This window comes from Podarcis muralis, chromosome 1 (assembly GCF_964188315.1).
Source record: "Podarcis muralis chromosome 1, rPodMur119.hap1.1, whole genome shotgun sequence".
Taxonomy (NCBI): Eukaryota; Metazoa; Chordata; class Lepidosauria; order Squamata; family Lacertidae; genus Podarcis; species Podarcis muralis.
Window position 1 is genome coordinate 12,499,692 of NC_135655.1, and position 25,604 is coordinate 12,525,295.

At 46.6% G+C, this 25,604-nt stretch overlaps 1 protein-coding gene across 2 annotated transcripts in view; it reads right to left on the reverse strand.

The window, feature by feature from the left end:
* The window catches only part of AKT1 (AKT serine/threonine kinase 1), a 123,890-nt gene that overhangs the window by 17,444 nt on the left and 80,842 nt on the right, over positions 1 to 25,604 (reverse strand). For both annotated transcript variants that reach the window (XM_077923461.1, XM_028747722.2), the window contains exons 3-9: positions 20,215 to 20,343; positions 13,983 to 14,094; positions 11,302 to 11,449; positions 10,276 to 10,407; positions 10,067 to 10,132; positions 5,407 to 5,475; positions 4,138 to 4,263 (exon numbers count right to left, since the gene is read on the reverse strand). In XM_077923461.1, coding sequence (XP_077779587.1) covers positions 4,138 to 4,263; positions 5,407 to 5,475; positions 10,067 to 10,132; positions 10,276 to 10,407; positions 11,302 to 11,449; positions 13,983 to 14,094; positions 20,215 to 20,343 — 782 coding nt within the window. The remainder of the gene's footprint in view (positions 1 to 4,137; positions 4,264 to 5,406; positions 5,476 to 10,066; positions 10,133 to 10,275; positions 10,408 to 11,301; positions 11,450 to 13,982; positions 14,095 to 20,214; positions 20,344 to 25,604) is intronic.

The window sequence follows — 25,604 nt, forward strand, 5'->3', positions numbered from 1 at the left end:
GAATAGTGGAGGCATGGGGAAGGTCAGCTGAAGCCCGTGGGTGAGCCAGTCTGGACCAGGAGGCTCCCTAGCTTACACTTTTAGGGACAAACTTGACAGGCAAAGGGAATCCTTCAGGAGAAGACCTCTCCTCTCTCTGAATCTCTGCAAAAAGCAGACACAGAGTTACCCAGCTTAGTTTAGGACTAAAACAGAGAGAGGGGAAGGACTAATGTTTTGGCCCTACATCCTTTTCTCAACATAGATCGGTCTCCAAAACTGCTCTTTGCCCCATTGGAAAAATATACCGTATTCTGCGCCCCATAGGACGCACCGGCCCATAAGGCGCACCTAGTTTTTTGGGGGGGAAATAAAGAAAAAAAAATTATTTCCCCCCCAGGCGAGGGGCTGGGGCGGGGGAAGCCCGAGCTTCCCCCGACCCCAGAACAGGCTGCTCTGCCCAGCTCGCCGGGGCTTCGGGATAAGAGGCAGCTCTGCGCAAGCCGGGGGAGGGCTCCCGCGGCTTGCGCAGAGCTACCCGAAGCCCCGGCGCGACTGCAGAGCGCGCCGGGGCTTTGGGATAAGAGGTGGCTCTGCGGAAGGTACGGGAGCCCTTCCGCGGCTTGCGCGGAGCTACCCGAAGCCCCGGCACGACTGCTCAGCGCGCTGGGGCTTCGGGATAAGAGGCAGCTCTGCGCAAGCCAGGGGAGCCCTCCCGCAGCTTGCGCAGAGCTACCCGAAGCCCCGGCGCGACTGTCCAGTGCGCCAGGGCTTCCGGATAAGAGGCGGCTCTGCACAAGCCGGGGGAGGGCTCCCACGGCTTGCGCAGTGTTTCCTGAAGCCTGGAGAGCGAGAGGGGTCGGTGCGCACCAACCCCTCTCGCTCTCCAGTCTTCAGCGAAAGCCTGCATTCACCCCATAGGACGCACACACATTTCCCCTTCATTTTTGGAGTGGGAAAAGTGCGTCCTATAGGGCGAAAAATACGGTATATGACATACCATATTTTTCGCCCTATAAGATGCACCAGACCATAAAACGCACCTAGTTTTTGGAGGAGGAAAACAAGAAAAAAAATATTCTGAATCCCAAGAGCCAGAACAGCAAGAGGGATCGCTGCTTTCGCTGCGCAGCGATCCCTCTTGCTGTTCTGGCTTCTGGGATAGCTGCGCAGTCTGCATTCGTGCCATAAGACGCACACACATTTCCCCTTAGTTTTTAAGAGGGGAAAAGTGCATCTCATAGAGGGGGAAATATGGCACTTGTTTTCTCTGATGGGGAGAACGCCAGTGATCAGGAGGGAAAAGGGATTATCCACAGGAAAACAGTACGGGAGAGGCAAGAGTCACACCCAGACACCCAGATCAGGCCACAGGCTCATCTAGTCCACAGTGGCCAACCAGAAGCCCCAAGACAAAGCCCTAAAGGGCGGGTGGATCCTGGGCCTGGAACCTTCTGCATGCAGAATAGATGTCCTGCAACTGAGCTATGGATGCTTCTACCTGCTTCTTGATCATTCTGCCTGCAGGACAGGAGCTGGGGGTTTTCTGTATGCAAAGCAACGAGCTTCACCACTGAGCTCTGTCTGCTCCTGTGCAGCCGGCAGAGAGACCGTGTTGTGCGTTAAACCAAGGGAACTGCCACAGGGGTTGCTTGCACACCTCCATCCTCCTTGGCAGTCCCAGCACCTGAGAGTGGTTAGATGGCAGGGGTGCGGAGAAGGAAAAGTGGGGAGAACAGCAACAGAAGCAGAGCGGCGGGTGGGCCTGCCTCCTCTTCAGCGCTTATTTCCAAAGTGGGCAAAAGGTATCCATGGCAGCCACCAATGGCAATGCATGAATAACTCAGGTGCTGTCTGTCTTCCAGGAAAAAAATTTGCACAGCGTTACCAGGTGGGAAACAAACACACACACACACACACACACACACACACAGAAAAGGAAGGCAGCTGGGAGGGTGGGGAAGAGGAGAGAGGGACCCTTTTAATTCATTTATTTAAGTAGGCTCTATACACACACACACACACACACACACACATACACACACACACTCATGCCCCGAATTAGCACATGTTATTCAGGACTGTAAGGGACACGGGTGGCACTGTGGGTTAAACCACAGAGCCTAGGACTTGCCGATCAGAAGGTTGGCAGTTCGAATCCCCGCGACGGGGTGAGCTCCCGTTGCTCGGTCCCTGCTCCTGCCAACCTAGCAGTTTGAAAGCACGTCAAAGTACAAGTAGATAAATAGGTACCACTCCGGCGGGAAGGTAAACGGCGTTTCCGTGCGCTGCTCTGGTTTGCCAGAAACGGCTTAGTCATGCTAGCCACATGACCCGGAAGCTGTAGGCCGGCTCCCTCGGCCAATAAAGCGAGATGAGCACCGCAACCCCAGAGTCAGTCATGACTGGACCTAATGGTCAAGGGTCCTTTATTCAGGACTGTCAAGAGCAGCGGTGCTTCGGTTAAGTACTTTTTAAAATCCAACCTGAACCTTCCAATGTTTGCCCAGTGCAATTAAGTGCCCCGATTCAGCACAAGCATGAATGACTATCAACCATTTTGCCACGCAGCCCTGTTTGTCCATCTAGCTCAGAACTGCCTACTCTGCCTGGCAGTGGCTTCCCAGGGTCTCAGGCAAAGGAGCTCTCCATCATCACTTACTACCTGATGTTTTAAAGTGGAAATGCCAGGGGCTGAACTTGCTGCCTTCTGCATGCCAAGCAGGTGGTTGGCCACTGATTTATGACCCATCCCCACCTCTAATCCACGTGTCTGTTTTAACACGCTGCAGAGCACCTGATAAAAAAATAAGGGCCGCAAGCTTTTAAGCACGGGAGTGTGGAGCAAGCTACCAGGGGCTCATCCAGGAGCTTTAAGAGCACACCAGTTGATTTTATTCTGAGCCCAACTTTGAAACTGGTGTGTTACTGTAATACAAAGTGAAAAGGAAAAAAACATTGCCTTCTGCTACTGAATATATTTTTAAAAATTATTAAGCTATTACAACACCTTTCCTTCAAATGCAAGGAAAGGCGCCTCTATTTAAATATCACTGATCTTTAAATCAGTTAAAGAGAGAGCCAGGTAAAAAGAAATTATATAAGAAATATGTAACTGTGCAGTATAAAGTAATGGATAGATAAAGTACAGTGAGATTAATTGGAAGTCAGTTTTAAATTTCTTCTCTATAAGTTTTATAATTGTGTTCAGTATCAGGAGCATATATGATGATAATTATATTAATCCTCTTGTATCTTATAGTGTGGTGGTTTGTTTGATTTTTCTGTTATTTGCTTGACTGTATGTTTGTTTACTTGTATGTATGTCTGTTTTCTCATAAATGTATTTATTTTAAATTAATAAAGATATATTTAAAGAGAGAGAGAGAGGCCGGCGATTAAACAACTAAAAAATCTTTAACTGGTGAATTGCCTGAATGAAAACCAACAGGATTCCAAAGCGTCTCAGCCACCTAGCCTCTTCCTGTTTGCTACAGTGGGTGACTCTGCCCATGCAGAGAATTAACAGGGCTGCTGCTCATTTGCATATGTTAATTTGAGAAGCTATAAATTTTAAAAGCTGCTGCTTAACTAGAGGCAAGGTGAAGAAAAGAAGAAAACAAGTATATCCCCAACATCTGGAGGGATGAGGGAAGAGAGCAATCAACCCCCTCGCACACTGGATTGGATTTTACCACTGAATTGTGTTGCTGGGTGGGTTTTTACTGCTGAGCTGTTGCACCTGCCTGTTCTGATTCTGTTTAATGCCACCACCAAGTGCTATCTAGAAAATGTGTCTTTTCCCCCCAGCAGGGACTCAGTTCTGCCACCTCTCCAGTAGGCTCCAATGCCATTCTAAGAAAACAAGAGAGGCATTCACGGTGAGTTCCTGCACCTCTTTTTCTAGAAAAATGGCGCTGAATATGAGGCTGGGGGACCTCACGCCCATGAGGGCCGAATGCTGCCTTCGATTTTTGTGTCCGGATTTTCACTTCCTGAAATATGAAACCCCTAAGCAAGAGAAAGTTCAAAACGGATATACCCCGTCAATACTCCAAATGAGATTTACCACCACGAATCTGCTCCAGAAACGCCCTTTTCTTGAGATAAACAAGAAAAAGGCTGGCCTCCCAAACTCACCAGCTTCCGCTCACCTACCTTTAAATCTCTATAAACCACGTTCTTCTCCGAGTGCAGGTAGTCTAGAGCAGATACAATCTCAGCCCCATAGAACCGGGCCCGGTCTTCAGAAAAGACACGCTCTCTCGATAGATGGAAGAACAGCTGGGAGGGAAAAGCACTTGTTAGCCTAAATTGGCACACCACAGCATTTACTGGAGACCTGTAATTAGGGAGGGACCACGGCTCAGTGCCGGAGCACGTGGTTTGGATGCAGGTTCAATCCCGGACATTAGGAAGGTCTGGCAGCAGATAAGGTGGAAAGGAAATACTGGACTAGGCAGGCAAATAGTCTCACTGGTATTCCTCCGGATCAACAAATTTGGCCCACCAGGCCATTTTGATTTAGACTGAGAGGGCCATCTGTAGCCACTTCGGCAAGCCAGGAAAGCTTTGGTCTCTATGCTGCTTTCATAGCACCGGGGAGCAAGGAAGAGACCCAATGGGAACCAACAGCTACTTCCCCACCCCATTCAGAGGTCAATAGGACTTTCTTCCTGGCACGGACTACAACCTTTGTGATTCTTGAGCTGCATACCCCTTACCTCACCTGAAGTCACTTAATACAGAGTCAGGCTATCAGTCCACCTAACCAGCATTGTCCATCATCTAGGGCAGCCTTTCTCAACCTGTGGGTCCCCAGATGTTGAACTACAACTCCCATCACCCCTAGCTAGCAAGGCCAGAGCTCAGGGATGATGGGAGTTGTAGTCCAACAACATCTGGGGACCCACAGGTTGAGAACCGCTGATCTAGGGGATTAGCAGTCCTCCTGCACCTCATGTCTTTCCCTGCCCCACGGCCTGAGATACATGAAATTATTAATACTAGGGCTGGTTCTGAGAACTTCTACATGCCAACCATGCCCTCTACCACTGAGATATGCCATGTCCTTCAGCTGCTCTTAGAAGGTTGCTGTGATGAACTTTGAAGATTCTCAACGCACCAAATGTCAGACTCAAGGCCAAAGGTGTCTCTCCAAAGATGTCCACAACCCTCACCAAATTTACTTCGCACCCACTTTCAGCGCTTCCCCCTGGCTGAAGTTCATCACTGTAATGCTATAATGTCTGGATGGAGAGGTTTGTGTGAGTGCAGAACCCAGGGGCTCGTGTGCGGCTGAAACACAGCCCAGTGAAGTCATATCTATTCATCGTCTTCCTTTCCCCTCTAAACCCAGCCGCCACTGGAATGTGGCCCCCAGAAGGCACACCATTAACATTCGACCGAGGTGAACGCGATCCTTACCTCCCCTCCGTTAGCGTACTCCATAACAAAGCACAAGCGGTCATGCGTCTGGAAGGAATACTTCAAAGCCTACAAAAAGCGAATCACATCTGAGCAAAATGTGGTTTTATTTCACATGCAGTTCTTGAACCGCTTCCAAACTGACGTAGCAGAGCAAGTTACTAGCACAGTTTTTTTTTAGCTGCTATCGTTTCCACACTATGGTTGGGGTATTAAGGTGAAGCCAAGACCAATCTTTTATCACAGTGGTTTTAAAACACTCTGTCCCACCCACATTGACTTGTACTGTTTTAATCTGCTGTCAAATTGTCTTGGACACCACGTGATTTAAAGACAGCATCTACAATCTTTGAGACAGACAGACACACTGACACACACACACACACTTTGCAACCTAGAATCTGCCTTCTGAGGATAATCCACACCCTGCTTCCATCAGTGGGAGGTGTGATATGGATAGTACCGCAAGATGGGGCATTCTTGGTGGTGGCCCCACATTTATGGAACTCCATGCCCACCAGCTGAAATCAGGCCATGTTTAGGTGAACTCCTAAAACCTATTTGCCATTTAACAAAGTGTGTGCGCTGTTCCAGACTTGGCTGTGTTACAAGGGTTGGACTAGATGACTTCCCACTCTGCAATTCTGTGATTCTATGTATTTATATCGCCTTACGTTGTAAGCTGCTCTGCGCTTCCTTGTGAGAGGGAGGGAAACAAATGCGATAAAATAATAAAAGCCATGAAATAATCTTGGGACATCTCATCTCATCCCCTACCCTTACTCCTAACTCAAGCTTCAAAAAGATATTGGGTTTCATCTACAGAGGAATACTGACACCCAATTCCTGATCCAGAAGCCGGACGGAAAGGGGGCAAAGCCTGAGATGTAGCTGGCTGCATCTGCTACAGGAGAGGTGGGGAAATGGATCTGGATAGAAGAGCAGAGCCTGGGTAGGCCACGTTTCTGGGGAACTAAACCTAGCAGGCTTGTAGCCACTGCCTAATGGTTGATGGGCAGCAACACCAAGCCTCCCTTCCCAATCCACAATTGGGAGGACTTGTAGAACACAAGTCATCGTGCTAGCAGCCATGGACAGTCTTATCCTCCATTCATTTATCCAATCCTCTTTCGAAACTGTACAAGATGGCGGCCATTGCAAACATCTTGTGGGAGTTCTGCAGTTCCGCGCTATGCGCCGTGTGAACAACTGCTTTCTTTCGCCTGTCCTGAATCTTCCAAGGTTCAGATTTGTTGGGTTTCACCTCCAGAGAGCAGGAGTTAGAAATTAATGAATGTTAGAAGGATGCTGGAATGAAGCTACATGGTTTTAGCAGAAATGTTATAAAGAACTAAGTAAAAATAGATTGTCAATGGGCCAAAGTGTAAAATTTAAGGTCACAATGTGTTAAGATATATTATAGAACAAAAATTGAGAAAGATAAAAGGATTTGCTGAAATAGCTAATTGAACTAGAATACAAAAAAGGGAGGTGTGAGGAGGTCGATGAAACAAGTAAATGAAAGGTAAAGATACGGAAATATTGGATGTGTTTTTAAGTGTTTTTGTTTTTCTTATTGTTTTGCTGTATTGTTTTCTGTTTTTCTTTTTATTTTTGATGTATTGTAATTTTTTATTGTCTTTCTTTTTTTGTGTGTGTGTGTAACTATTAAACTTCTAATAAATATCATTTAAAAAAAACAAAAAAACAGAGAGCAGGAGTTAGGACCCAGGATGAGCTGAGAGATGTACCAGCCGCAACCCACAGTGAGGAAGATGGGTATTTTCAGCCTAAACAGCCAGGACAGAGATTTCCAATCTGAATGCCCATTGGCTTAGGAGGCTCAGAGGGGTGTTGGACCATGTGAATTTGCCCCCTACCTTAGGGATATTTAAAACTGATGCAGAGCCATGACTTAAGGCTGTTTTGAATCTGAACGGCCTGCAACTTAAGGGGATGAAGGACCCAGATTAAGCCGAGAGACAAAGTGCGTACAGTTCAGCCTGAGAAACAGGGGTCTTTCCATGGACAACCCTATGATGTGTGGTGGCACTTGGTCAATGCAGGAGATCCTCTGCGGCTCACTGTGAAATTTGCTGCTCTCATCCAGAAATTATCATCATTATCCAGCTCTTTGCTGCAGTTCCATGGATGGCAGCTGCCCAGCTGAGGCATTCCATCCACATAAATCCGCTCTCAAGTCACTAACTTGGAAGGTGAAAGAGGGACTGGGGAAGGGGAATCTCTCTCCCCCTCGTTCGTCCTCCCCCCCCCCACTCCACTCACAAGGGCTGGTGCCCTTCCCTCACGTCACACGCATTCCTACATCATGAGAACCGCCAGCTTGGTTTGACGTACAGTCCATTTTGTTTTGCTTGGGCTGCAGCCCAGAAGTTACAGCTGGGGTTTCAGAGCCAGAGAGGGAGTCACTGCTTTGGCTTTAGATAAAAATAAACATCTCCATAAATAATAACAGGTTTTACAGGCACCATTTTTTTGGGATACGTAACAAGACTTAAATATATCTATCATCTATCTCTCTATCTCTCATTTATCTATATCATCTATCTATCTATCTATCTATCTATCTATCTATCTATCTATCATCTATCTATCATCTATCTATATCTATCTGTCTGTCTATCTATCTATCTATATCTATCTATCTATCATCTATCTATCTATCATCATCATCTATCTATCTCTCTATCATCTATCTATCTATCATTATCTATCTATCATCTATCATCTATCTATCTATCTATCTATCTATCATCTATCTATCATCTATCTATCTATCTATCTCTATCTATCTATCAATCATCTATCTATCTATCTATCTATCTATCTATCTATCTATCTATCTATCTATCTATCTATCTATCTTCTATCTATCTATCATCTATGTATGTATGTATGTATGTATGTATGTATCATCTATCATCTATCTATCTATCTATCTATCTATCATCTATCTATCTATCTATCTATCTATCTATCTATCTATCTATCATCTATCTATCTATCTATCTATCTATCTATCATCTATCTCTCTCTCTCTCTCTCTCTCTCTATCTATCTATCTATCTATCTATATCATCTATCTATCTATCTATCTATCTATCTATCTATCTATCTATCTATCATCTATCTATCTATCTATCTATCATCTATCTATCTATCTATCATCTATCTATCTATCATCTATCTATCTATCTATCATCATCATCTATGTATCTCTGGTCCTGAGATCTGCTAGTTCAGGGGCTGTCAGTTTGTGGTGGGTCACATGTGGATCTTAGCGCATTTCATGTGACACTTGCCTTAACTTCATGCATGTGGCAAGGAGGAGGAACATCAAGGGGCAAGGGGGTGGTGGAGAGAGAGAGAGAGAGAGAGAGAGAGAGAGAGAGAGAGAGAGAGAGACGGAGAGAAAGGGTTTTGCTAAGTAGGTAAGTGGTGCCCTGTTGGATCAGGCCAGCATCCTGGTCTTACACTGGCCAACCAGACGCTTGTGGGAAGTAGGGATGGGCAATATCTGGTTTTCAACACTGCGATATATCACCAGCTAAACATCACAATATACTGATAAATCACAATGTCTGAAATAAGGATGGAGTGATGTTGAGCCACTGGCTAGCTTCACATTGTGATTTCTGCATCTCACAAACACACACACACACAAACACACACACACACACACACACACACACACTGATTTACAATAAAGGAGCAATAAAATGAGAATTAAAAATCATGCAGCGTCTAGCACAGTGCACCATAACAGGCTGTCACAGCAGGCAGAAAAAAACATTAAGGCAAAATCTCAATTTTCAAGTGGTCAATGGGGGGGGGGGGTTGAGTTTAGAAGCCGCTGTTCTACCATGTGCATGTGAAGTACAACAGGCAGACACACACTCTTAAAAATAAACAAGAGTGGTCAAAGTGCTGGTTGGCTGTAACCAACAGGACCGCCATGGCCATCTTTGGAAGATCCTATCTTGGCTTCATAAACTGAGATATAAACATGTTTTTCGGCCAGGCATGCAACCCATTCAGTGCCGCCATGAAGGGAGGCACGAGCAAGCCAGGAAATCCTACTTTAGCTCTACTTCCCCGTTTTGTACAAACTGGGAAACTACAGTAAACGAGTCTGAAACAAGCCGGAATATTTAGCTGCAATCTGAAGTCGACAATATCCTGACTTATTCTGAAGCAGTCATCCATCGTTTCCCAGTTCAGATGAAACGGGAAACTGTGGTTAATGTAAGGCTTCATGATTCACCTGTTCTTGCTATAAAGGGAGGAACAAAGGGGCTGAATGGTGGGGGGGGGGGGGCGCAAGATAATAACTCGAGATTCCTATGCCAAGATTTGGTTGCCTGAATGAGGCCTGTGTGTTTAAGAGGAGGCATCTTCCCCTTCACATTTGGGCGTTTAGTAGAGGGAAATATCCATGCAGCTGTGCTATGCGCAAAGCAGCTCTGAATCCCATTACAATCAATGGGGAAATGGCTGGCATGCCATCAAGTACTTAAATCTACCATTCTCTGATTTGGAAAAACATATGGCTCCAAGGTTCCTATTAATTAAAACGACCAAGGCACGCACGCACACCCATCTCACAGATTATGGGCTGCCCCTAAGAGAGAACACATACCGTTAAGAAAGGATGTCTAGAGTTCTGCAAAACACGGTTTTCTGTCAGCGTATGAGCCACTTCATCCTGAAGAAGAACCCAGTACGTCGTGAGTGAACAACAGCTATTGGACTGATATTACTTTGATGAATATATAGATGAAACCTGTTACTGTTAGCACTCCCCCCAAATCCTACAAAATTAAACATTTTTAAAAACAAAGCGCTTACCTTTGCGACAATGACTTCCTTCTTCAGAATTTTCATGGCGTAATATCGTCCAGTTGCTTTTTCTTTTACCAGGATCACCTTTCCAAAGGTACCTTTACCCAGAAGCTTAAGATACTCAAATTCAGTCATAGTCTGTTGAAGACACGTTTCAAAGGTGGTTAAGAGGCTTACAGGCCAACGTCCCGAAATAGTTGAACAAAGCAAAATGAATGACAACATTGAGGAATCCTTTATTTATATATGTATATGTGTGTATACAGGCAACTCCCCGTTTACGCTCATTTGAGCCGCTCGCAACCAGGCATGTGCGCACTGCCGCAAACCTAGATGTGGCACTTGAAGGGGCAAAAACGGCCCCCAAGAGTGTGAGAATGACAAAAATGGCATGAAAAAAGCGTCTGACAATCCCATGTGCCTTTGCTAGTGCAATCCCAGGAGAGCTGAAGGTTTTTTAAAGGGTTTATCAAGGGTTTCCCAGAGGTTTAGAAGGTGCTTGCAGGTTTTCCCAATAGTGCTCCCAATATAACCCTCATTTAAATGGGGAGTTGCCTGTATGTTTGTGTGGAGACTTAAAGGAGAGTCTTTGCCAACCACCATCGAGAAGACACAGATAAAGAATGGCCCTCTCACGAAACAGTGGGATCAGCTTGAGAAAGAACTCAATTCAGCGCTGCCCCGTTGAAAGCTGTGTGTGGCGCTGTCTCTGAAGATTGTTCACACACACACACACACACACACACACACACGTATTCCAGGCCCAATTCAAAGTGCTGGTTTTGACCTATAAAAATCCCTAAACAGCTCAGGACTGCAATACCTCAAGGACTACGTTCCCATATGAACTGATCTGCGCCCCCTCCACAAGAGAACGGGCCTTTTCTTCAGTTGTTCCCTGACCACTAGGCCATGCTAGCCAGGGATGATGAGAGCTGGGAGTCCAGCAACATTTGGCTACCTCTGGCTCTGTAGCAACACAGGCCATAGGGATGCTTGGGCGAGAAAACCCACCTCAACCCCAATACTTACTACTTTGTGTTTTGGCTTTGTCATAGAAATTTCCATTTCTTCGGCGCCTGAATTATCGCTGGGCGAACCGGATCGAAAATCCATTATTTCCTCCTCTTGTTTCTTAAGGCTGTCTGCTACGGTTTGGATGGCTTTTGTCCATTCATCCCTAAACAAACAAGCCGTCACAATTCAGATTCCCGCCCACCACAAGCATATCCCATCACTGCTTAAAAAGCTGCTAAAACACAGGTGGGCTCCAGGTATTTTGGAAAAGAATGCTGGCATAAACACAAACTCATGAAGCCGCAGTTCGGCAACATCTGGGGGGCCAAAGGTTCCCACACCTGGCTTAGATCTACACTGGGGCAACCCAGTTCTCCCTAGTTGGCTTGTGGGGCAGTTTTCATGCCCCATTCCTGACATGATGTCAGGAATGAGGCAGGTAAGGATGGAACTTAAAGCTCCTGGCTATTCCTTTATTTTTTACATTTATATAGCATCTTTTTTCTTCCAAGGATCTCAAAGTGGTATACATGGTTCTCCCAATTCCAATTTCATCCTCACAAGAACCCTGTGAGGTAGAGGTTGTTAGGCTATTGATGTTCGGTTTCACCTAAACAGATGTGTGCAGCTGTTGCATGTCACATGTCTGTTTACATTCCAGCACAGCTTGCTGGGAACTTCCGTTTGTGTATAGCTTTTGCTTATGCTTCTTCTCTTGGACATGAAAGAGAGCAGACATGTTTTCTTTGTCCTGATCTATGCCGAATAAACTGCTTGTAAATATGCTTTACATATGCCTCTGTCCGGCCTTCCGTCGCGAAGAGTTTGTTATCTCTGCTGGCTTGCGTGCTCAGCTTCTGAAAGGCTTCTGAATCTCTGAGTCGCACTTTTGATGCAGAACCGAGGACTGGAGTTCGACTGGCTGCCAGCCGGTGGGCTGGAGCCAGCTGGGGGTCTGCCAATTGCCGCCGTTCCCTTGGACGCATCGCAACAGAGGTTAGGTGAAGAGATGGTGACTGGCCCAGGGTCACCCACTGAGTTTCGCAGCTGAGTGGGGATTTGAACCCTGCTCTCCCAAGTCATTATGCCACGCAGGCTCTCCCACCCACCTGTCAGACAATGGGTGGTGAAGCACCCCTCACTCAAGGCTTTGAAATAACTTATGGTGCTTAAGTTAAAAACAGAAAGTATAAGGGATAATAAAAAACTAAAAAGGAGACAGTTTACCAAAAATTGAAAAGAGAACCGTGTTGAGGATGAAGGAAGTCAATTGGAAGAAAAGAAGAGTTGAAATATGGTGTGTATATATATTTCGTGGTCAAGTTGTTTTGTATAAGTTTCCGTACGTTGTTATGTTTTATTTGTATCTTTTTGTTTTTTTGTTCGTTTGTGTTTTTTTGATGGGACATTATTATTTTTTTGTTTAGTTTGAGAAGCGTGTATGTGTTGTAAAATAAACTAGAAATGAAATGAAATGAAAGGCATATCGCTCTCCTCTCTGCATTTCTCCTTCCAACCTCTGCAGAGGTACAGATGGGAAGAATTTGAAGAAGTGCTCCCACCTGCCCATTACCTGATAGAATCAGAGAACTGCAGAATTAGAAGGGGCCCCTGTGGGTTATCTAGTCCAGTGTTCCCCAACCTTGGGCCTCCAGCTGTTTTTGGACTACAACTCCCATCATCCCTCGCTAGCAAGACCAGTGGTCAAGGATGATGGGAATTGTAGTCCAAAAACAGCTGGAGGCCCAAGGTTGGGGAACACTGATCTAGTCTAACCCCCCTCCCACCAATGCAGGGAATATCACCTATGGCTCCCTGTTTGTGGCATGCTCTCTCCAGGAAGGCTCAGCTGGTGCCTCCATTCTATACCTTTAGGTGCCAGGTGAAATGTTCCTCTTTAGCCAGGCCTTTGGCTCGTGAACGTCTGATGCCCTTTTAAATGTGTTGTGGAAGAGGGGGTTATTGGTTTGCTTCTGTTCTTAATTTTAGCATGGATCCTGTGCTTTTTATATTGAGGTGTTAACGTTGTGAACCGCTCTGATATCTACGAGTATAGGGCGGTATAAAAATTTAATACAGTGGTACCTCGGGTTCAGACGTTTCAGGTTACAGACTCTGCTAACCCCGAAATATTACCTCAGGTTAAGAACTTTACTTCAGGATGTGAACAGAAATCGCACGCCAGCAGTGCGGCGGAAGCGGGAGGCCCCATTAGCTAAAGTGGTACCTCATTTTAAGAACAGTTTCAGGTTAAGAATGGACCTCCAGAACGAATTAAGTTCTTAACCCGAGGTACCACTGGATATAGTAATAATAATAAATAACTCAAGTGCCCACAACAGGTGGCCACCCAACCTCTGTTTAAAAACCTACAAGGAAGGAGAGTCCACCACCTTCTGAGGGAGCCAAACAGATGGGCCTGGAGGGGAGAGCATTTCTGGACTCCCTCCCCAGTTCATCTCCAAGTTTGTGTGCATGTGTGTACACACCCACCCACCCCCCAATCAGTCCCTTCTGCAAGAACCTCTAATCCGCCCCCACCCAAGTGGGAAATGAGACTCTTAAAACCCACAGCACCAGAGCTCGTCATAAACAAAGCAAAGCTCCGGAGAAGAAGGCGCGCTCTTAATAACGCTGAACGTTTACATCTGCTTTTTTGCAAGTTGCCTTTGTATTTAAGTCTGAACGAGACATACCGCTCCTCCGGAGTCTCCACATGAAACGTTCTTTCAATTACTGTAGTCCACTGCAGGCACCGGATGATGAATGTGTTTGGTTTGGGTCTCTCTGTCTTCATCAACTGGCACTCTAGCACAGATCGAGGGAGGGAAGTCATGGTACGTAAGCAGGTTTAAATAATCATTTGTCTTTATTCTTATCTAACAAACTGTTGCGATTAATCAGGCGTGGAAATCTCTGCAAGTAGCTCTTCGGGAGAGGGGCAGCCGCCGGCTGAGAAGAGCAAACAGAACAGGCGGGTGGATGGGATGCCTTCAAGATGCTGCACTTTTAACAGTGCAGAATACGGCCGCTGGAAATTCTGCCCGGACAAAGATTAAGGTCGGCCGGCGTCGTGCGTTTTCCGCAATCCGCAGGACAGAAGTTTAGCACGGCGCGGAGGAAGTGCCCCAGATTTCTGCGAAGATTTGGCGCCTGTACGCGTGACATGCTTTAACCTCAACACACACAAACACACACCCCGCCACCACAAAAAAAAGAATTCTGTGCTCACAAAACTGAAATTCTGCACCAAGAAAAACTGGATTCTGCGACTTGTATAAAATGAGCTGGCACAATTTATCCTGGGTCCACCCACCAGGAGGCAGGGATACAAAAAGTTACCGTTATTCACTAAATAACAATAATTTTATTATTTATACCCTGCACATCTGGCTGGGTTTCCCCAGCCCCTCTGGGAGGCTTCCAGCACATATAAAAACATAATAAAACATCGACCCTTAAAAATGTCTACCTCCAATGGACACTTTTTTCAAAGCCACCCATCCGGCGTCTGACGTTTCGGCCAGGCACTGCCCAGGCACTTTCTAACATACCCTTGGCATGTGGCCTTTGGAAGGCTGCCCAGCCGAGAATGTGGCCCTTGAGTTGACCCCCCCCATTGATCTATACTGTCTTTTGTGCCATTCCTTTTTCTTGCACCCCGCTTTGTGAGAGAGCGGCCCCCAAAAGCAGGTTTTAAAACATTTCTGAAGTTCCCTACCCTCTCTCTTGTAGTGTGCAGTGATTTTTTTTTTAAAGTGTGAGATCTCCAAGTTGTGCATTGTGCCTATGTCACTGGCAGCCAACAAGAGATTTGTTGTTGTTTTAAAAAAACTAAACAATTCCCCCACCCCTTTCATTTTAATACCACACGCTGAATTGACTTTTGCTCCAGCAAAGCACTCTTGCTTACACAGTATTGCTTGAAACCTCAGAGTACTCATGAAGATATGAACACAAATCCGCTATCAAGAGAATATAACTCACTCAACTTGCAAACCACTAGGATATGTGCCATGCAGCGCACATGCTGGCCAAGGGTGGTTCTATTAGTGCGGCAACTTAAAGAGCACGCCTGCTTTTAAAACTAAAAGCTTTTAATTTGCACACTTACAGCTAGATTAAATATTTATTGCCATTGGCTGAGTTTTCTCCACAACCCACCCCACCCTTTCATCCTCCTTTAAATGCTGCATTTTGGACCGTATAGTTTATGCCTCATTTGCTGCTGAAATTGTGAAGCTTCTCAACGAGTACTTTTTTTTAATGGCAAGATCATCTAGTTTTTCATTCACGGCACACCAAGGTTACACGGCGTCCTACTAAAGGGAGTGCAATTAGGTTTTAAAAGTGCATTAAATGAGTAATGAAGAATGAAAGGCGCGCTTTAGTGAGATCAGCACACAAATGCCCTAATTCTGCTAAATCTGGGAGTGTTAAAAACTGGAAATGCAGGAAGAGCCAGAGGCGCTGTCATCACCTGTGCTTTTTTCCAGTGTGTCAGAACCAGCACCTCTTAGGTGGGCGCCATTATAAGAGAATAAGGGAGGTGTTCCTAGTGAGTTCTGGCACCTCTTTTCCTAGAAAAATAGCATTGCATTTAACTGAACTGCACCAGAACCAGGGGCACCAGCATCTCTTCAGGGCTGCCCTGAGTTGTCCAGCGACTTACTGTAACCTTGTGGTGAGTTCCGGCACTTACCGTATTTTTTGCTCTATAAGACTCACTTTTTCCCTCCTAAAAAGTAAGGGGAAATGTGTGTGCATCTTATGGAGCAAATGCAGGCTGCGCAGCTATCCCAGAAGCCAGAACAGCAAGAGGGATCGCTGCTTTCGCTGCGCAGCGATCCCTCTTGATGTTCTGGCTTCTGGGATTCATAATTTTTTTTTTCTTGTTTTCCTCCTCCAAAAACTAGGTGCGTCTTATGGTCTGGTGCGTCTTATAGAGCAAAAAATACGGTGTTTTTCTTGGGGAAAAGCACTGGTCATCACAAGTCTGCAGTCGTGGGTGTCACCTCACCCACTCAACAGGGGCGCATACAAATCTCCTTCCAGGGTTTTCTTGACTCTGGGCCAGTGGTTTTCAACCAGAGTGCCGTGCCACCCTGGGGTGCCTTGAATGATGGTCAGGGGTGCCACGGGCAACACTGGCCTTTGTCCCTCTTTCCTTCCCTCCCTCCTCTGATGTCCTCTCACGTCTCTGCCTCCCAAAGGCTTGCACAGCTGTTTGTTGCAGCAGCCCTGGCTACAAGCTCTGCAGGCGAATGGTGCCTCTGGGAGGCAGCTCTCTTTGGGGCGGGGGCAGCTCAGAGACCAGGGGTGGCAGCAGCAGCTGCCCGGAGGACTCTCAAGGAGAGGGGAAAGGAGGGGAGGCTAAGGGAACACGCCACAAGGGTGTGTTTGAAAAGGGGTGAGAGGTTGCCTGCTCTGCAGGCAAGGGGTGGCATAACTGGGCATCCCTTGCGTTTGTTTTCTTCCTTGGCTTGATGGAGAAACAAGGCGGCCATTTTCCCAGGTGCAAAGACAGATGGCACCTGCTAGGGCAGCGTTCGGCAACTCTGGTTTGGACTACAACTCCCATCAGCCACAGGCAGAACAGCTATAGTCCAAAATATCCGAAGAGCACCAGAGCTAGCAAAGGCAACTGTGGAGACAAGACACTAGGCACTCCCACCCCCTGCTATTTGGCATTTGGGGGGGGGTGAAGACACAAAAGCCAAGATTAATCAGCCACTGCCGATCCCAGCTTGGACTAAAACATGCCTTGGCAAAAGTGTGGAGAGCAAGACAGGAGGAGGAAAATGCGGCAGCAGTCGAAATTATTCTGACCTCAAGTATGACACCCTATTATTGCTTTTCGATACAAGGAAAGGAATGAGGCCATTTAGAATCGACACGTTTCCTCTAAATCAGCGCTGCCCCGTTGATATTTGCTAAGCTTGCTGATCCAGCAGTCCTTAAAAGCACACAGCAAGATGAATAATAGAGATTTGTCAGTTAATAACCACTATAATTCAAGTATGTCACGCAGAAATGTTTTGTTTAGTGAACAATATGCTGTCTAATTACCCTGCTCAATCATTACAGAACGCATCAAGAAGGGGAGAAAGCTTCGTTTGAAAACTTGCACGGTACTTTAAAAGAAAAAAAAAAAGGGGGGGGGGGAATTATGCCACTTCGTTGTGCTTCCTGAACTACAGCCTCACCCCACCCAATTAAACAGCAATGGCAGTAAGGAAACTTGCAATGCATTGGGGATTCCGAAGGATGGCTGTGTTGTTTCTGGAAGTGTGAATTAAGGCCTGCGTTAAGACACCAAATGAACCTTCTCCTGGGCTACACATCCAGTTGGCCACAGTGAGAACAGGCTGCTGGATTAGATGGGCCCTTGGCCTGATCCAGCAGGGCTCTTTCCAATGTTCCTGGGACGATGCTACATCGGGCATTCTGAGACATGGTGTGATTTTATTTTTAAATAGCTAGCAGCTTTCCAGCTGCAGTTTCCAGGTAAGCCTACAGCTTGGCACACCAGGACAAGAAGGGGAAGGTTTCAATGCACCAACTACCTGAACCCCAACAGCCGCTAAGGATGGCGTATACTGATACCAGGATGTTCCCAACAAGCTCTTTGCAATGCAGTTGTGTTATGTTTCCAAGCGCAATTCAAAGTGTTGGTGCTGACCTTTAAAGCCCCAAACAGCCTCGGCCCTGTATACCTGAAAGAGCATCTCCACCCCCATCGTTCAGCCCGGACACTGAGGTCCAGTGTTGAGGGCCTTCTGGCGGTTCCCTCCCTGCGAGAAGTGAGGTTGCAGGGAGCCAGGCAGAGGGCCTTCTTGGTAGTGGCACCCGCCCTGTGGAATGCTCTCCCATCAGATGTCAAGGAAATAAACAACTATCTGCCTTTTAGAAGACATTTGAAAACAGCCCTGTATAGGATAGTTTTTAAAGCTTGGTGTTTTATTATGTTTTTCCTATTTGCTGGAATCCGCACAGAGTGGCTGAGGCACCCCAGTCATAAGGGCAGCATATACATAATTAATTATGATGACGGTGATGTTTTTTCAGTACATTTAGTACACACTTACGCCACTTTTCTTAAGGGACCAGTTTGGTCCCTAATTGCCTATTCTGAAAAAACAACCCTAGAAACCAAAAACAAAAAACCCCCAACCCAACCCCAACCCCACCCCTATTGCTACCTGCCATTTCCCCATGGAAAAGAGTTAAATGTTAAAACCATGACTTGTTTGTGTTGGTTGGATCTCTGAAGGGTAGGTTGGACGGTGCAAAGTGTTGCTGATGTGAACAGACAACTGGGCATTCATATGCAAATTGTTGTTGTGAAGGTAACAGGCACCAGGCATTATACAAGCGACTTCCTAGAATGTCAAAATATTTACTCTGCCTCCAAACACTTAAAATGAAAGGGAGAGGGAGAGGGAGAGAGAGAGAAACTTTTCATGCAGTGGAGGTGTCAAACTGGCTCCCCCTTTGATGACACTGAGATCAGCGAGAAAGGATCCTTCAATCTCCGATTTGTCACTAGAGGGTTTTCTAAGGCAACTGGAGGAGATGCAAGAGTGATGCAGAGAAGGCAGTTGGGATACCAGGCTGCTTTCAGAAGCACAAAATAATGGGCAAAATCCCAGGACTACCAGCCACGCTGCTTTATTAATTACATTTCCTTCTGGGTGCTCCAGAGAAGCGGTCACGGAGCAATGGATCCAAACTACAAGAAAGAAGATTCCACCTAAACATTAGGAAGAACTTCCTGACAGTAAGAGCTGTTCGACAGTGGAATTTGCTGCCAAGGAGTGTGGTGGAGTCTCCTTCTTTGGAGGTCTTTAAGCAGAGGCTTGACAACCATATGTCAGGAGTGCTCTGATGGTGTTTCCTGCTTGGCAGGGGGTTGGACTCGATGGCCCTTGTGGTCTATTCCAACTCTATGATTCTATGGGTTCAGGTGCAGTTTGGGTTGCCCTGATGGATGGCCTGTATCAAGAGCAGGACAGTGACTTCATATGGATCTTAAACAGCACTGGGGACAAGATGGCACCCTTTTCTAGTAGTCTGTTTGGTTTCTATGCTGAGCACACAGCGGTCCATTTCTCCACCACCGGCCAGTTCATACACATGCATGAAATACCTGGTCACCTATAGCTACCAGAAAAGCCCTATAGGCGACCAGGAATTCCATGTAGGAGGCTGAAATAAAAGGCAAGTTTTGTTGCAGCGAAACAAAGAGATTGATAGTCATATGATTCCTGGTCCTACGATCAATGAGTGGCCTTGTGGATTTTTTAATCAGATTTTATTTTTCAACAGGTCGTCTGGAAGGAGTTTTTGTTATGTCTCTCTTGACTTTTTGGTTTGTCAGCTGGAAAGAAGCCCTTGCTCACTGGTGTACATGTTGTTGTTTTTTTTTTAAAAAAAGAAATTAAAAATAATAATTCATAAAATTTATACACCACTTGATTGTGAAACAACAACAATCCTCAAAGCAGCAACGGAGAGATGACACAGTCCCATTTTGTGGGGTGACAAATACAGTGGTACCTTGGAAGTCAAACAGAATCCATTCCGGAAGTCCATTTGACTTCCAAAAAGTTCGGAAACCAGCACAGCTTCTGATTGGCTGCAGCAAGCTCCTGCAGCCAATCGGAAGCTGTGTCAGACGTTCCAAAGAACATTTGCAAACTGGAACACTCACTTCCGAGTTTGCGGCGTTTGGGAGCCAAGACGTTCCGACTCACAAGGCATTCGGGATCCAAGGTACGACTGTATAACTAAATAAAATAAATATGCCCATGGTACCAAGTCTGCTACAAACCCCACAGACCATCGAATCAGATAAATTACGCTTCAAATAAGTTTTAGTAAGCAAGCAAGAAACAGTAAAAGGATGGTTGTTGAGAAAATACTCACGAGCCACAGAAAAGTTATTTAAGGGGGATTCTCTCTGGTCCACATCTTGCGGCCGCTCCTTGTAGCCGATGAACGTTCCATCATTTTTCAACAGGAAATACCTTGGCCTCCATGTTTTAATGTACTCCCCTGCAAAGGTTGATGTGAAGAAAAACAAAACAGTGCCTGGTAAATGTGGATAATTGTATTCGTTCCAACCTTTTCTATGCCACTTGGCACCACAGTTTTTAAGCAGTGCATAAGGATGAGGTTGCAATGGAGACTTATAAGATAAAACTGGCTAAAATGAACAGTGGAAATCAGATAATCTAATTTAAAATGCCCAATGAAATAAATCAATACTGCGCAGAAACCAAAAGGCTTGCTGCAGGTGAACAGCGTGGTCTGCACCTACCAAAGTTCAATTCTGAGTAGACCTGTGAAATGAAACCAAGTTAGCCACAAGCAGAAATTTCAAATAGTCCACCCTACACAGGGACTAACAGTGGATGCAAACCAGCTGCCCTGTGTTGAAAAGCAGAATACAAATCTACTAAGAAAGGAAAACCAGCACCACCAACTCGACGGTGAACCCAGACTACGCCACGTAACTTAATAGTTAAATTATCCTTTAGTTCACTTATCCTGTTGTTTTGGAGCAAGTGCTATATTAAGGTTACCAGATTTTTTCCAATGAATCCAGGGACACTTTTCAACTTCAGTAGGAATGATAGAATTTTGTATGGGGACCGATTTGTAAATCCAGGGACTGTCCCTGGGAAATGGGGACATCTGGTAACCATATGCTATATTCCCAAATGCAGCAGGGAATTGCAGCGAAGGTGAAACATGTCCCCCAAGCTTACCTAGCACACTGAGTGACTGCTCATGCCAACAGGAAACCTGCAGTTGTGTGCAATGACACAGTGTGACCCATAGGGGGCCTCCCTCCACACAGTCACAGAGCGTTTTGCTAGAAAGCATTTTTGATGCATTACTGTATTTTAATATTTTGTTGGAAGCCGCCCAGAGTGGCTGGGGAAGCCCAGCCAGATGGGAGGGGTATAAATAAATTATTATTATTATTATTATTATTATTATTATTATTATTATTATTATTAAGGCAGGTACAGAACAAGGAAGAATCCTGCGGCACATTAAAAGGCCAACCCATTTTTATAATGGGATAAGCTTTCATTAACTTCTTCTGCAAGTTGCAAATGCACCTGCAGTTAGCTTTTCTTCTGCAGCTGCATAACTTGATGCCTGTTTCGTTTCTTATATTAACAATTATGGGATTGGGGAGATGGAGGACTTGTAAAGCAGCGAGAAAAACCAAAGATTTGTTGACAACTCCCCAAGTTTTCGGAATGCAGACCCGTTTCAACATCCCCCTCCCCTTAATATATATATTTTTAACTACTTCAGAGTAATAAATAAATAAGAATAAAAATGACTTTGGGAATCACAAATCACAGCAATCACAACTTGTCCTAAAACTGTTCAGAGCTTCTAGAGATTCACTTTCCAAGCAGAGAGGAAAGCTTTGTGCGCATTTCCCCCCACTCAGCATCACAGCCCATAATAATAAATGCAGTAAGTCACCTATTTGATCCCCTAATTGCGACGCCTGACTTGAAAGAGATGGCGTTCTCCCCACGGTCCTCTCATAACACCGAAAAGTAATCTTTACTCTCAGTGTTCTTGATCACAGGCCATGTTTATTTCCCAAAACTCAGATCTCTATTTAAAGCGGCTTATTTTTTAAAAAAGTACTACTGCTACAACTACCGTGAGTTATTGCAAAAAAAAACCACCTGTAAGCAGTGAGGCGCCGGACAAAGAGAAAAGAAATAAAACAGCTGCTATGTTTAAAGGTGTTTTTTTAATGCAATTTCAACAAAAATAGAAAGAAACGATGTTTACTTTGTGCATTTAAAAATGAAAGTATTTAACCACCTTGGAGTCCAGACAACTGGACTAGAAACTAGATTCCACGAGAAATTCTAACCATACACCAATTGTTGCTGGAATCTGTCTGTCTCGAGAGACAATGGAGCGCGCCTCTTGGGGGCGGGGCGGTTTAATAATAATAATAATAATAATAATTTATTATTTATACCCCGCCCATCTGGCTGGGTTTCCCCAGCCACTCTGGGCGGCTTCCAACAAAACACTAAACCACAATAACCTATTAAACATTAAAAGCTTCCCTAAAGTCAAACTGCTGCATAAAGTCAAACTGGTGCAAGCCCAGGCAGTATGTGTGTATGGAGGGTCCTGGGCTGCCCAGCCAACAAGACCCCCCTCTCGACCTCGCTGATGTGGTCCAAAGGAAAGCAGGGCAATACGTTTGGCGCCAGCTTGGCTGCAGGAGCTGCCGGAAGGAGACGTACAAGACACCATCCAACCGTCTTAGGAACTTCACTCTGGATTTGTGTAGGTTTTAGCCTTTTCTTCTCCCAAATATATCCTGCCAGGCAGCAGAGTTTTAGGACCAGGGTTTTCCTTCTCCTAGGCGGGCAACCTTCCCAGGTTGATGAGCCCAATCTGCCCCTCACTTCCCTCTACAGCATGTGCAGAAACCGCCTTCTTGACCGTTGGACCCACTATTGGTCTCGTCCGTTCAATCCCCTGGAGCCTGTCTTTGCACACAGAGGAAGTCCCTAACTCACCAAGAGTTTGAGTCACATTAGCCACCCTCACTTGGCTTAGTTGGTCAGTTGAAGACGACCCCAGGGTGTGGCCTCTGTCACACACCGATAACTTCTAGGAGCCACAAGTGAGAGCTGAGTGCAGAGTGGGGACAGGGCCATCTTAAGAATATCTGGCGCCATGGTGCAAAGCTCCCTCCGGCACCCCCACCCCTTTCCCATAATTTTTTAGGGAGCACGGCACTGCCGGTGGGGCTGGAGGAGGCGGGCAGCGGCTGGAGGGCAGCTCCTCTGGCGGGGAAGAGGCGGAAGCTGGACGTGGCGCCTCCCGGCTCAGGTGGCCGCCTCGTGCCGCAGTGGCCATGTCAGACAGAGGCTCTGGGTGCGGCGTTGCTTCGGCACAGCATGGTGGAGGCGGGTGAGGGCAGCGAGCTGATGCCGGAAGGTGCCGCATCCAGTCTCTGCCTCTTCCCTGGCGCCCTCCATAACTTGGCACCCCGGCACCCCGTGCCACTAGCCTCTATGGGTAAGACGCCCCTGGGTGGGGACCAAAGGTGGACAAACTACAGTTGTACTTCTGGATGCGAACAGGATCCGTTCCAGAGCCCTGTTCACATCTTGAGTAGAATGAAACCTGCGACGGCGCATCTGCATGTGCGTGGGTCGCACTTCGCCGTTTCTGTGCATGCGCGTGACATCATCTTGAGCATCTGCGCATGCGCGAGTGGCGAAACCCAAAAGTAACTTGTTCCGTTACTTATGGGTCGCTGCGCAGCGTAACCTGAAAACGCTCAACCTGAAGCATATTTAACCCGAGGTATGGTGGCGCCTTTTAATGAGGGTAAAAGAGGTGAGCGCAAAATATGGTCTGAAGCTCAACATCAAAAAAACGAAGATCATGGCCACTGGTCCCATCACCTCCTGGCAAATAGAAGGGGAAGAAATGGAGGCAGTGAGAGATTTTATTTTCTTGGGCTCCATGATCACTGCAGATGGTGACAGCAGTCACGAAATTAAAAGACGCCTGCTCCTTGGGAGAAAGGCGATGGCAAATCTAGACAACATCTTAAAAAGTAGAGACATCACCTTACCAACAAAGGTCCGTATAGTTAAAGCCATGGTTTTCCCAGTAGTGATGTATGGAAGTGAGAGCTGGACCATAAAGAAGGCTGATCGCCGAAGAATTGATGCTTTTGAATTATGGTGCTGGAGGAGACTCTTGAGAGTCCCATGGACTGCAAGAAGATCAAACGCATCCATTCTTAAGGAAATCAGACCTGAGTGCTCACTAGAAGGACAGATCGTGAAGTTGAGGCTCCAATACTTTGGCCACCTCATGAGAAGAGAAGACTCCCTAGAAAAGACCCTGATGTTGGGAAAGATGGAGGGCACAAGGAGAAGGGGACGACAGAGGATGAGATGGTTGGATAGTGTTCTCGAAGCTACAAACATGAGCCTGACCAAACTGCGGGAGGCGGTGGAAGACAGGAGTGCCTGGCGTGCTCTGGTCCATGGGGTCACGAAGAGTCGGACACGACTAAACGACTAAACAACAACAATGGTGGCGCTGTGGGTTAAACCACAGAGCCTAGGACTTGCCAATCAGAAGGTTGGTGGTTCGAATCCCCGCGACGGGGTGAGTTCCCGTTGCTCGGTCCATGCTCCTGCCAACCTAGCAGTTCGAAAGCACATCAAAGTGCAAGTAGATAGATAGGTACCGCTCTGGCGGGAAGGTAAACGGCGTTTTTGTGCGCTGCTCTGGTTCGCCAGAATCGGCTTAGTCATGCTGGCCACATGACCCGGAAGCTGTACACCGGCTCCCTCAGCCAATAAAGCGAGATGAGCGCCGCAAGCCCAGAGTCAGCCACGACTGGACCTAATGGTCAGGGGTCCCTTTACCTTTACTATGACTGTACTCCAAAAGGAGCATGATGTGCCCCCCACCAGAGGTACTACCCCTCCCATAACACCCCATATAATCCCCAAACCAGGGGTGGCCAACTTCCAGGAGACTGCGATCTACTCACAGAGTTAAAAACTGGAAGTGATCTACCCCCCTTTTATTGGGGTTCAGGTCAAAGTTGTTGAGCTTCTTTTTGAGAGAGGGGCAGTGCTCAATTTTATTGGGATCTGCCTCACAGCAGAAACTCCCGTATTCTGTTCCAGAGATCAGGAGAAAACGGCAGGGAGGGGCGATGGGCCTGGACCGGGCACTCTTAGGCAAAAGCAAAGGAAAAGGAGCGCACGATCGACCTGTTGGACATCCCTGCCCTATACCAATAGTGAACTCACATTCCAAGTACAGTGGTGCCTCGCAAGACGAAATTAATTCGTTCCGCAAGTCTCTTCGTCTTGCGAGTTTTTCGTCTTGCAATGCACGGTTTCCCATAGGAATGCATTGAAAATCAATTAATGCGTTCCTAGGGAAACCGCCTTCAGACCAGGTCCGGGGACAATCTGTCCCCGGACCTCTTCTGAAGGCTGGGGGGGGGGGACAAGGGCTTTTCTTCCCACCCCCAGCATTTTAAAAAACCCCGGGACAGCGGAGGACTTCTCCGCTGTCCGGGGCGATTTAAAAGCCCCTGGGAAGGCAGGCAGGGGGGACAAAGACTTTTGCCCCCCGCCAGCCTTCAGAGGAGGTCCTGGACCTCTTCTGAAGGCGGGCGGGGGGCGAAAGTCTTTGCTCCCCCCCGCCTGCCTTCGAAAGCCCTCTGGGACAGGCAGGCAGGGGGGAGCAAAGACTTTCGCCCCCCGCCC